The sequence below is a fragment of the Bos taurus genome, chromosome 9 (genome assembly GCF_002263795.3).
Source record: "Bos taurus isolate L1 Dominette 01449 registration number 42190680 breed Hereford chromosome 9, ARS-UCD2.0, whole genome shotgun sequence".
NCBI classification, from domain to species: Eukaryota; Metazoa; Chordata; class Mammalia; order Artiodactyla; family Bovidae; genus Bos; species Bos taurus.
The window spans coordinates 15,590,246-15,603,138 of NC_037336.1; the positions used below are offsets into that span (position 1 = coordinate 15,590,246).

Consider the following 12,893-nt stretch of genomic DNA (forward strand, 5'->3'; position numbering starts at 1 on the left):
ATTGGTCTTCCTGATTTCAACTGGCAAGGACCCCCTGGAAGTTTTCAGGGGAAGAAGAGGTATCTTACTAGTGTTTAGGAGGTCTTTGATTTCCTAGGGGGTCCAGACGGTTTGCTTAGCTGCTTGTGTTCAAAGGTAAGTGCTTCAGGGCTCAGCACCTTCAGGGCTTTCTGTCTTTTTAATAATCCTATTTACTAAGGTAGGAGGCAATTTTCTTAAAGTTGCTCAAAGTTCTGCTCTGTCAAAGATAAGTGTCTCCCAACAGAGGCTTTTTGTTTGCATTTTGCCCAAGGCCTTTCTCTCTGCCTTCTTTGTTAGTCTGGGAAAATCTAGGGAGGATGTTACAGATCCACTTCACTAATTCATGGCCAATTAGGAAGCTTTGTTTTGAACCTGCCTCGAAGGTCGCTTTGCCAGTGGATTTGGAGCCTTGCCCACTTGCAGTCTGGGGAATTAAAAAATTTCCTTCGGTTGGTTAGAAAACAGAATTTTGAAGCTAATGGTGGAAACAGTTCCCAATTTGGGCATAGCTTCTTACACTGGTACAGTACACTGTGCTTTATTATCAGAACAAATGTTCGCTTTCTATTATGTAGCTTCAGGCTAAGCCCCTGTATCTTTAATTTTTTTTTTTTTCACATCTAACTCTACTTTGTTTTAACCTGCACACATAGCTGGAGAAGGCAATGGCACCCAACTCCAGTACTCTTGCCTGGAAAATCCCATGGATGGAGGAGCCTGGTGGGCTGCAGTCCATGGGGTCGCTAGAGTCAGACACAACTGAGCGACTTCACTTTCACTTTTCACTTTCATGCATTGGTGAAGGAAATGGCAACCCACTCCAGTGTTCTTGCCTGGAGAATCCCAGGGACAAGAAACCTGGTAGGCTGCTGTCTGTGGGGTCGCACAGAGTCGGACACGACTGAAGCGACTCAGCAGCAGCAGCAGCACACACAGAAGCTGATCTAGGGTATACATATAGAAAGGGACATGATTCTCCTATTGGGTGATGGTGAAGTGGGTTTTTTCGAAGTTGGAGTTTTGGTCTAATGATTATTTTTCTTTCCCTGGGACACTGTCTCAGTTTCATCCTGAATTATGCTATGAAGAGGTGATGGCCATAGTTAACCAGGACTGGGAGGTTTCTTAGGTGGTTGCTGCTGACTGATAAAGTGCTTTTGACTTCTGGAAGGATGTAAGTTAGCTTAGGTGTGGGTTACACTAAAAAAAGAAAAATCTCTTAGGCATAGCAAAAGTTTTGTTCTGTGAGGAAACTAAAGTGCCCAGATTGTGAAGCAAGAGGTATGCTTGCTCTTTGGTTTTTTAATGAAGGAAAACCTTAACTTGCATGTCTTAGGGCCCTACCTTTCTTCTATATTGATTCATAGCTTCCAAAAAATTATTTTGCTAAATGCCATTATAAGTTGATTTTTGTTGCCTCAAACTTGAGCTGCACGCTTAAACAAACAAGCAAAACCAAAAACACTCCCACGATTTTCTGGGTTGGATTCTTTTACCTGGTTCAACGTCGAGAGAGTAGCTATCTATTTCCAGATCAAGTTGTTGGGCTGCTGTGGAACGAAAATCCTCCAAGACACCTCGCACAGCCTTGGTGAGGTTATATGGCACTGATTTAGCAAACCTCACTTTGCTATTCACAATCACGCTCCCATTTCTGAAGTTAAGTATCTCAAGTTGCTTAAAACCCGTAAGATTGGATCGCAGATATGGAACCAGCTGCAAAAACAAAAGACGGTTTACTCTTAATGGTGTTGCAAGTGCTCAGCTGCTGCTAATTCCATTTATACTCACATTTCATTATCTGAGGCATAAATTTCAGTTTCTTTTTTATATTTGTGTTTGGACTTAATGTGAAACCAGAACACCACTACTTAATGATCTGTTTGCAGTGATTATGTCCCATATTTCCACTTTTCTGTGTATTGAGATGGATGGGCAGTGATTTTCTTCATGATGAATTGCGAGAACAGAGGATTGAAAAAGAAATCCTGGTCAACACTGTGAGCCAAGCAGGGATGCCAGGTTCAGTTATTAAAAAAAAAAAAATCCAAGTAAATAAAAACATGTTCCAAACTGAGCAGTAGCCGATTGACCTATGCCTGGTAAATGGAACATCTGTTTGGAAGCAACCAATTTGAAATGACCTATTGAAATAAACAACAGCATAAACATGGGCTCATTGGTCTGTTCAGGGGGTTTCATGTCAACACAAATTCCCTGCAGTGGAAACTGTGAAGAACTTGGTCCTCAGGAAACTAGGTGTCAGTCCTCAGATTGCTGCTAACCAGACATGTGACTTCATCAATCCACATAACCTACTAAGTTGTACCTCAGTGCTCTTATTTGAATTGTGAGGGAGAAAAAAAATGGCTCCCTAAGGACCTTTTTCAAGCTAGAATTTAAGTATCTTGAAAGGATGCTTCAGGGAGTTGTGCTTCACATTCCTACATCTGCCTCTTGAGACCCACAACCAGCCTTTTTTTTTGGCATGCCCCATGACACATGGGAACTTAGTTTGCTGACTAGGGATCTGAACCCTGGAAGCACAGAGTCTTAAACACTGAACTGCCAGGGAATTCCCCACAGCCATCCTGCAGATCACTTTTCAGGAATGTCTGAAACTCAGTGATGTCTGCTTTGTTCCTGGCTCTGAAAGTGGGACCTCTCCTTCATGAACTGACACCCACAAACCCAGAGAGGACACAGATACAAACTATTATCTCCCAGGCTTGGCCCAGACCTGCTTTCCCTTTGTCCCCATCTCCACCCCACCAGACTCTGACCCAAACCCACATGTTGGTACCACCTCCAGTTAACCGCCCCCTCCAGGTTATTATGAAAATAAAATGAAATTGTATACAGAGTGTGGAATTACTCTCTCCTATTTTCTCCCATGTACTTTGACTAGACTCATTCTTTGTGTCTTAACATTGCTTTGCCCTCTAGTGGGAATTCCCTGTCCTCACTTCATGTGCAGACAACTAGTTGCTCCCTTTCCCCAAATCCATTCTCCTCTTCTTCATGGCTAAGAGGCTGCCTTGCTACAGCCCACATTTCCCACCCTCCTTTGCAGCACGGTGTGGCCACATGACCAATTCCCACCAATTGGATATGAGCGAAAGAGGTGTGGGCAACTTTGGCATCACTTGCTTAGGATATTGCTTGCCATGGGGTTCCTCACTTTCCCCTTCTCACAGAGAAGGGAAATAGAAACAGAGATGTATCAGTTACCAATGATTCTGCATGCAGCACAGCAAAGGAGACACGAACATGAAGAACAGACTTTCAGACTCAGTGGGAGGACAATGTAGGATGATTTGAGAGAATCGCATCAAAACATGTACATTGCCATATGTAAAATAGATGACCAGGGCCAGTTAAGTGCATGAAGCAGGGCACCCAAAGCTGGTGCTCTGGAAAAGCCTGGAGGGGTGGTATGGGGAGGGGTGTGGGAGGAGGGTTCAGGATCGGGGGGACACGTGTGTACCTATGGCTGATTCATGTTGATATATGGGAGAAACCATCACAATATTGTAAACTAAATGTCCTCCAATTAAAATAAATAAATAAATAGAATGATGTACCAGTGATCCAGCTTTGGATGTGAGAGTGAGGAAACACCCCTGGGGTTGGCAGAGTTATAAGATGGAGGGAATGTGAGTCCGTGGATGACTCTGTAGAGCAGAGTTGTCCCACCCACCCAGTAAAAGAAAATAAACTCATATTCTATTTAAGTTACTGTATTCTTGATTTCTTCATTATGGCAGCCTAGATGTATCCTAGTTAATACACCTGGACTTGGTACCCTGGGACTCTGTTCCTTGAGATTGTCCCAACATCAACTCACCTCACTTGGGGGAGGTGGGTATAGCACAAAGTCTTATTTAAAGTTCACTTGAAGAATTGGTTTTAATGTGGTTTTAATTTGCATAGTGATTTAACTTACATGGAGCTTACAAATATTTTTTTCTTATTTTCAGAAATTCTATAATCTTTGTGATGGGCATTGTGTACTTGAATTTAATTATCCATGCCTGTGAGAGGTTCATAGGTTAGCAGTTTTCATATCGTATGTATTTCTACAAAAGTACATGAAGAAACAAAATAAATATGTGATTTGGGGGGATGTTTTGTAATCAGAGTTATATGCTTTTTGATGATGATCTCACTTTCTTTGTTAGTGGTTGGAATGCTGAGCCATTTTGTCATTTTATTTTTTTGTTGGTTTGTTTTACAAGAACATAAAGGGAACTAAAAAAAAAAAAAAAAAGATTTCTTATACCTGAACACTTGACCTCATCTCTTCTGGACTTTTCTAGCCTTGAACCCTTTTGTCAGATGGCTGGAAAACAGAATGAACTTAGGAAAAGTCTGCTCATATTATTTATAAATTCCAAGTTAAGTTCTTGAGTGGTTATGTATTATTCCCAGGAAAACGAAATCTAGAGGAACTATGATGAAAAGGTCTTAGAAATAAGTTTGTTCCCAGATAGCTGAGTGGCCGCCTCGTGCATCTACCATAGAATTCTTGCCTGTTGGATCCAAATCCATCTCAACACTCCAGTTGAATGCTATCAGCAACAGATATCTCAGAAGCTTGTCTCTTCCGAATTGCATTGCTCAAGACAGCAGTGATTACATTATAAAGTAACAACAAAAAAGAAAGGAGACACACAGAGTTGTAAGCAGTGTCCACTCACCAGTTGTGTGAATCGCTGCTCCAGAGCTTGATATTCAAGCGAGCTCTTGTTAAACAGGTCAGTGGAGAAGGGCACATTGGCCACACGCAAACTGAAGAACACCACCAACTCTCGGCCCCTGGCAGCGACAGTCATGGCGCTGGTGGTGATGTAGCGCAAACCTGGGTCAGGAGTGATGTTCTCCAGGAAATAATCCAGGCTGGAAACATACCCACTGAATCCTGGGACCTCAGAGGAGGTAGGAGTCTTAGTGAGATCCACTCCATCTAAGTATTCCATTGTATCTTGGCTGCTGGTACTCAACCAGTCTTCTGAAGATGTAGGCAAGTGTGAAATTTCCGGAACCAATGGGCTGATGGCAGAATAATCATCAGTGGGGACAGTAAGCCGTGGGATTAGTACTGTCTGGTCAATGGACATTATGTCTGTGGCACTTTGATCAGTCTGAGGAAAGACGCTTGATGCAGTAAAAAAAGGTAGAGTTTCTGATAGGGAGGTAGAGGTCATAGCAGGTGGAGACCAACCATCCGTGGGTGAAGCTCCTGAGACCAGTTCATTATGTCCAAGCATCCCCACAAAGAATAGAAGGCAAAAGAGAAAATCCAAAGTTAAAATTAATCTTGGAAAAGATAGCATTTGAATTATTTTAATATCATATTTGGTTTTACTTATTTTTTAATTTCTAGATTTTTTCCAAGTTTTATTGAGATATAATTGACATACCTCACTGTATAAATTTAAGATGTATAGCATAATGGTTTGACTTACATATACAATGAAGTAATTACCATGTTTCGTATCATATTTCAAAAAACAAATTGGTACAGAAAGGGCAGGCAGCCCTATATCCACACTTAGGGATACAGAGGCTAGGTCTCTATAACCATTTTATTCAGGTCCAAAACTTGTGGATACGTGCGTCTAAAAGAGCACCAATTGCCTAGAATTTTAGGAATTACTGCCCAGTGAGACACAGCACACACAGGGACCAGGTGGTAAAAAAATGACTAGGTCAGCAGGTGGTACACACCACAGATGGCTTTGGCATAGACTTGGATCCCACATACCCATCTGGAACTCTCAGCCAGTTAGTTGGGCACTTTTGGCCTGGAAATTTTGTTCACTTTCCAATCATGCAAGCCTGAATTTTATGCAATTGGCTTTTTTGGGATCACAATGATCACATTTTGGTAGTTTTACCAATCAAAATTTAAATCATGTTTTTCCAAAATTGGATAATCTAAATGAACACTTTGCCTGTTTGCCAAATAATATTGAAAGTGTGAGGGTGTGGGTTACACACAAATAATTTGAACTTTGTGTTGGCCATGCAAGTAAATATTTGATACTATTTAAAGGTTTTTTCATTCCTACATGATTATATCTTGAAAATACTACGACTTTGCATTGCTTTCTTGAGTAAGTACATATAAAACTACTGAAGTCCACTCCCTTTTTGGTGCAAAATTAAAATCAATAAGTATTTATGAACTAAGAGAGTGGTTATATGAAGCTTTCAGATAAAGAGATTGGTGGGTTATTAAAATATTCCAATAAACCTAAATTTCACAGCCACTGGCAATATTTAAGGCATTAGGTAGATCAAAACGGGGAGCTTTCTGTGATTACTTTGGTGGCGTTTTGGCAAATATGTGGGAAAGCTGTGCTCAAATTCAAACACTAAGCATGATGAATGGACTGTCTGGAGGCAGATATAATCTTTGGACTCTCAGTCAGCTAATTTACTAGAGTGCAATCACCCAAACTGAAATTCCAAGTGATAAACAGCTCGGAAAGGTGGAATCATATTACTTTTATTAGTTTCTTAAAATAAAAACTGTCTATGGTGAATTGTAAGCAGATTTCAAAGAAGTTCCCCCTTTCTTTCCCCCTTGGAGGATGCCTAGGTTTGTCTACTATCAGAATGAAGTTTCCTAACATCTAAGATCTTTCTGGATATACACTTGTAGTTTTATTCACATCTCCATTGCTATGGAGAGAATGTTTGCCTCCTCCCAAAATTTATGTGTTACAGCCCTCATCTCCAGTGTGACAGTATCTGAAGGAACAGTCTTCGGGAGGTAATTAAGTCATGAGGATGGAGCCCTCATGAATGGAATCAGTGCCCTTATAAATAAGAAGAGACATGAGAGATGATCTCTCTCTGCCATGTGCAGATACAGCAAGAAGGCGTCTGTGTGTTAACTGGAAAAAAGACCCTCACCAGGAACTAGATCAGTCAACAATTTGATTTTGGACATTGTAGCCTACAGAACTGTGAGGAATAAATTTCTGTTGTTTAAGCTACCCAGTCTATGATGTTTTGCTATATAGCAGCCCTGAGCTGTCTAGAACACCTGTGGAGGGATCTGGGATGAGTGAATTGAACCCTTTGAGTACTATCAGTGGCCTCTTGGTGTTATGGAGAAACACATTTGAATTCATGCTCCTGGGATGCGATCTCAGCACCCCTCCAGGTGACCAGGGCCAGGGAAGAAGACCAATGATATATGTCTTCATTCTTCTCTGGGTCAGCATTGCACTACTCACTCACACCTTTTCTACTATACAGACCTGAGTCAGATTAAAACAGTCTGCAGCATTACGTTGAGTGAGTGAGTGAGTGAAGTCACTCAGTCGTGTCAGACTCTTTGCGACCCCATGGACTGTAGCCCGCCAGGCTCCTCTGTCTATGGGATTCTCCAGGCCAGAATACTGGAGTGGATTGCCATTTCCTTCTCCAGGGGATCTTCCCAACCCAAGGATCGAACCCGGGTCTCCTGCATTGCAGGCAGACTCTTTATCCTCTGAGCCACCAGGGAAGCCCTACAGCATTATGTTATCAGCCAACAAAAATGACTTTCTTTTCCCCTTTGTAGCCTCTTAACATTAATCATTCACATTCACAATAAACCCAACCAAGTTGGTTTCACTGATAGAACAGTTGGCTATTTAAATGTACATTGGTAGGTGAAAGACAGGGTCCCCACTGGAATATACTTACACTAAATCATCATTTCTTTATCTGAAATTTAAACTAAGTTGGTTGTATTTCTCTTTGCTGAATTTAGTATCCCTATCTAAGTGTGATTTTAAAAGACTCCTTATATTCTCTCAGCTTGATATGGAAACCAGTAAGGCTATAGTCAGAGACTGACAGAGACTGAGACAGAACTGTGTTTGAGCATCTCCTGTGGAGGTACAGGTCAGCAGTGGACTGCCACAGGGGCAGGGGCTCTGGGTGCAGCAGACTTGGGTATGGCATAAGCCCTTTTGGAGGAGGTCTCCATTAACCCCACCATAGAGCTGCCAGCACTTACACAGGACTGGGAAATAGACTCTTGGAGGACACAAACAGAACTTTGTGTGCACCAGGACACAAAGTCCAGGAGAAAGGAGCAGTGACCCCACAAGAGACTGACCCAGACTTGCCCGTGAGTGTCCAGGAGTCTCCAGCAGAGGCATGGGTCAGTGGTGGCCAGCTGCAGGGTTCGGGGCAGTGAGTGTAGCAGTACATGCATGGGATCTTTTGAAGGAGATCCCCATTATCTTCATTACCTCCACCATAGTCTGGCACCACATAAATAGCAGGGAGGGAACACAGCTCCACTCATCAACAGAAAATTGGATTAAAGATTTACTGAGCCTGGCCCCACCCATCATAACAAGACCCAGTTTTCCCCTCAGTCAGTCTCTCCCATCAGGAAGCTCTATAAGCCTCTTATCCTTCTCCATCAGAGGGCAAACAGACTGAAAACCACAATCACAGAAAACTAACCAATCTGAGCACATGGACCACAGCCTTGTCTAACTCAATGAAACTATGAGCCATGCTGTGTAGGCCACCCAAGATGGATGGGTCACGGTGGAGAGGTCTGACAGAATGTGGTCCACTGGAGAAGGGAATGGCAAACCATTTCAGTATTCTTGCCTTGAGAACCCCATGAACAGTATGAAAAGGCAAAAAGATAGGACACTGAAAGATGAATTCCCCAGGTTGGTAGGTGCCCAGTATGCTTCTGGAGATCAGTGGAGAAGTAACTCCAGAAAGAATGAAGAGAGAGAGCCAAAGCAAAAACAACACCCAGTTGTGGATGTAACTGGTGATAGAATCAAAGTCTGATGCTATTAAGAGCAATATTGCATAGGAACCTGGAACATTAGGTCCATGAATCAAGGCAAATTGGAAGTTGTCAAACAGGAGATGGCAAGAGTGAACACTGACATTTTAGGAATCAGCGAACTAAAATGGACTGGAATGGGAGAATTTAACTCAGATGACCATGATATCTACTACTGTGGGCAGGAATCCCTTAGAAGAAATGGAGTAGCCATCATAGTCAATGAAAGTGTCTGAAACGCAGTACTTGGATACAATCTCAAAAATGACAGAATGATCTCTGTTCATTTCCAAGGCAAACCAATCAATATCATGGTAATCTAAGTCTATGCTCTGACCAGTAATGCTGAAGAAGCTGAAGTTGAACAGTTCTATGAAGACCTACAAGACCTGCTAGAACTAACACCCAAAAAAGATGTCCTTTTCGTTATAGGGGACTGGAATGCAAAAGTAGGAAGTTCAGAAACACCTGGACTAACAGGCATATTTGGCCTTGGAGTACAGAATGAAGCAGGGCAAAGGCTAATAGAGTTTTGCCAAGAGAACTCACTGGTCATAGCAAACACCCTTTTCCAGCAACACAAGAGAAGACTCTACACAGGGACATCACTGGATGGTCAACACCGAAATCAGATTGATTATATTCTTTGCAGCCAAAGATGGAGAAGTTCTATACAGTCAGCAAAAACAAGACCAGGAGCTGACTTGTATCATGAACTCCTTATTGCCAAATTCAGACTTAAGAAAGTGGGAAAACCACTAGATCATTCAGGTATGACCTAAATGAAATCCCTTATGATTATACAGTGGAAGTGACAAAGAGATTTGAGAGATTAGATCTGATAGACAGAGTGCCTGATGAACCATGGATGGAGGTTTGTGACATTGTACAGGAGACAGGGATCAAGACCATCCCCAAGAAAAAGAAATGCAAAAAAGCAAAATGGCTGTCTGAGGAGGCCTCACAAAAAGCTGTGAAAAGAAGCGAAGCGAAAAGCAAAGGAGAAAAGGAAAGATATACTCATTTGAATGCAGAGTTCCAAGGAATAGCAAGGAGAGATAAGAAAGCCTTCCTCAGTGATCATTGCAAAGAAATAGAGGAAAACAATAGAATGGGAAAGACTAGAGATCTCTTCAAGAAAATTAGAGATACCAAGGGAACATTTCATGCAAAGATGAGCACAATAAAGGACAGAAATGGTATGGACCTAACAGAAGCAGAAGATATGAAGAAGAGGTGGCAAGAATATACAGAAGAACTGTACAAAAAAGATCTTCACCACCCAGATAATCACAATGGTGTGATCACTCACCTAGAGCTAGACATCCTAGAGCGTGAAGCCAAGGGGTCCTTGGGAAGCATTACTATGAACAAAGCTAGTGGAGGTGATGGAATTCCAGTTGAGCTATTTCAAATCCTAAAAGATGATGCTGTGAAAGTGCTGCACTCAATATGCCAGCAAATTTGGAAAACTCAGCAGTGGCCACAGGACTGGAAAAGGTCAATTTTCATTCCAATCCCAAAGAAAGGCAATGACAAAGAATGTTCAAACTACTACATAATTGCACTGACACGCTAGTACAGTAATGCTCAAAATTCTCCAAGCCAGGCTTCAGCAGTATGTGAACCATGAACTTCCAGATGTTCAAACTGGTTCTAGAAGAGGCAGAGGAATCAGAGATCAAATTGCCAACATCCATTGGGTTATTGAAAAAACAAGACAGTCCCAGAAAAACATCTACTTCTGCTTTATTGACTATGCCAAACTATCACCACAAACTGTGGAAAATTCTGAAAGAGATGGGAACACCAGGCCACCTGACCTGCCTCCTGAGAAATCTGTATGCATGTCAGGAAGCAACAGTTAGAACTGGACATGGAACAACAGTCTGGTTCCAAATAGGAAAAGGAGTACGTCAAGGCTGTATATTGTCACCCTGCTTAGTTAACTTATATGCAGAGTACATCATGAGAAACGCTGGACTGGGTGAAGCACAAGCTGGAATCAAGATTGCTGGGAGAAATCTCAATAACCTCAGATATGCAGATGACACCATCCTTATGGCAGAAAGTGAAGAGGAACTAAAGAGCCTCTTGAAGAAAGTGTAAGAGGAGAGTGAAAAAGTTGGCTTAAAGCTCAACATTCAGAAAACGAAGACCATGGCATCTGGTTCCATCACTTCATGGCAAATAGATGGGGAAACAATGGAAATAATGGGCTCCAAAATCACTGCAGATGGTGATTGCAGCCATGAAATTAAAAGACACTTACTCCTTGGAAGAAAAGCTATGACCAACTTAAACAGCATATTCAAAAGCAGAGACATTACTTTGCCAACAAAGGTCCATCTACTCAAAGCTATGGTTTTTCCAGTAGTCATGTATGGATGTGAGAGTTGGACTGTAAAGAAAGCTGAGCACCGAAGAATTGATGCTTTTGAAGTTTGGTGTTGGAGAAGACTCTTGAGAGTCCCTTGGACTGCAAGGAGATCCAACCAGTCCATCCTAAAGGAAATCAGTCCTGAATATTCATTGGAAGTTGAAGCTGAAACTCCAATCCATCCAATCTCCACCTGATGTGAAGAACTGACTCAATTGAAAAGACCCCGATGCTGGGAGAGATTGAAGGCAGGAGAAGGGGACGACAGAGGATGAGATGGTTGGATGGCATCATCGACTCAATGGACATGAGTTTGAGTAAGCTCCAGGAGTTGGTGATGGACAGGGAGGCCTGGCATGCTGCACTCCATGGGGTCGCAAAGAGTCGGACACGACTGAGTGATTGAACTGACTGACTGAAGGCTATAGTCAATTCTTTCAAAATAAAACTTTCTTAGAAACCTTACCACCACTTATAAATGTATTTTAAATAATTATGTTTTCATCAGATTCTTATGTAAAACACATGGCAACAGTAAAAGCCATTCTGATCTTGAAGTTTTTACTCTGCATTGGAGATGGCAAGCACAAAGAGCCAAGGCCATTTATTTCATCATGAGGGATGCAAAACAGATCTAAAACAACTTGACTTTTTAGGTATCATGTCAAAGAACATTATGCAAGTTAAAAAAAAGAAAAACAAAAACAAAGAAGACGTTAAATTCCAGGAAAACAGAAAGTAAACATATTTCGGGCAAATAGGTCTGCTGTGAATACATAATGTAAACACTGAATATTGATTCAGTAATAGTTGTTACCATACTGAGAGGGAAGGGTGTTGTAGAACCTCAGATTTCTAATTGCAGTAATAGGAAGTCAGTAAATAATATATGAAACAGACGGCTCAAAGGATATATATCATTTAGAAATAAGGCAAGAATAAATACCAGAAGAAAGAGCGGAGTTAGAAGGGAGTACTTTTGGTAAGTGGGCCTGCACAGAAGGGAAGTGTGAGGTAGCAAAATGCCATATTTGTCAGAATACTTTAATACAATTTGGCTTTAGAAAAAATTACACTTTTTATTTGGAGGCGACTGAATATTCAAAAGCAGTTCTAAGAACAGTAGAGAGGGCCATCAGTGAAAATGGCAGAGGAAGAAACTCCAAAAGTGAAGTTGTCCTTCACGTTTGAAAGTTACAGGTAGCAAGTAACTGTGATACAATAAGAAACATATATTTATCTCAGCCTCCAGTTCCTGACACAGAGCTCCTAAATTTCTGAACCTTGGGCAGCAGCAGCTGGAAAAGTCTGTAGTCAAATCTGTTTCAGGGAGGAAATGGGAGCCGTGCATGTTTGCTTGCTTCCCCTGTGCTAAATCCAGGGTGATGATCACAGGAAGGGCTTGGTGTTCGTTTAAAACTGCTTCTTTCCTTTTCTGTGGCTCTGGGGGACTTGTGAATGATGAATGCCATTGGCTGCCAGAGCTGGGTGACTTGGGAGCCAGTTCCTCCTATGGCAGCCATAAAAATTGGGAAAGCTCAGTTTTATAACTTGTTGATCAGAAGTACAAGTGACAGCTTGGCACTTTGGTATCTATGGTAGGGGGCAGTCTTGAGGATCTGAGCTCTTTATCTGGGGGCTCTGTACCAACTGCAGGTGTTTAGTGTTGGA

General features: G+C 41.8%; 1 protein-coding gene across 1 annotated transcript in view; it reads right to left on the reverse strand.

The window, feature by feature from the left end:
* The window catches only part of IMPG1 (interphotoreceptor matrix proteoglycan 1), a 162,877-nt gene that overhangs the window by 30,688 nt on the left and 119,296 nt on the right, over nucleotides 1-12,893 (reverse strand). Inside the window, 2 exon segments of the mRNA NM_174362.3 lie at nucleotides 1,518-1,737; nucleotides 4,722-5,263. Coding sequence (NP_776787.2) covers nucleotides 1,518-1,737; nucleotides 4,722-5,263 — 762 coding nt within the window.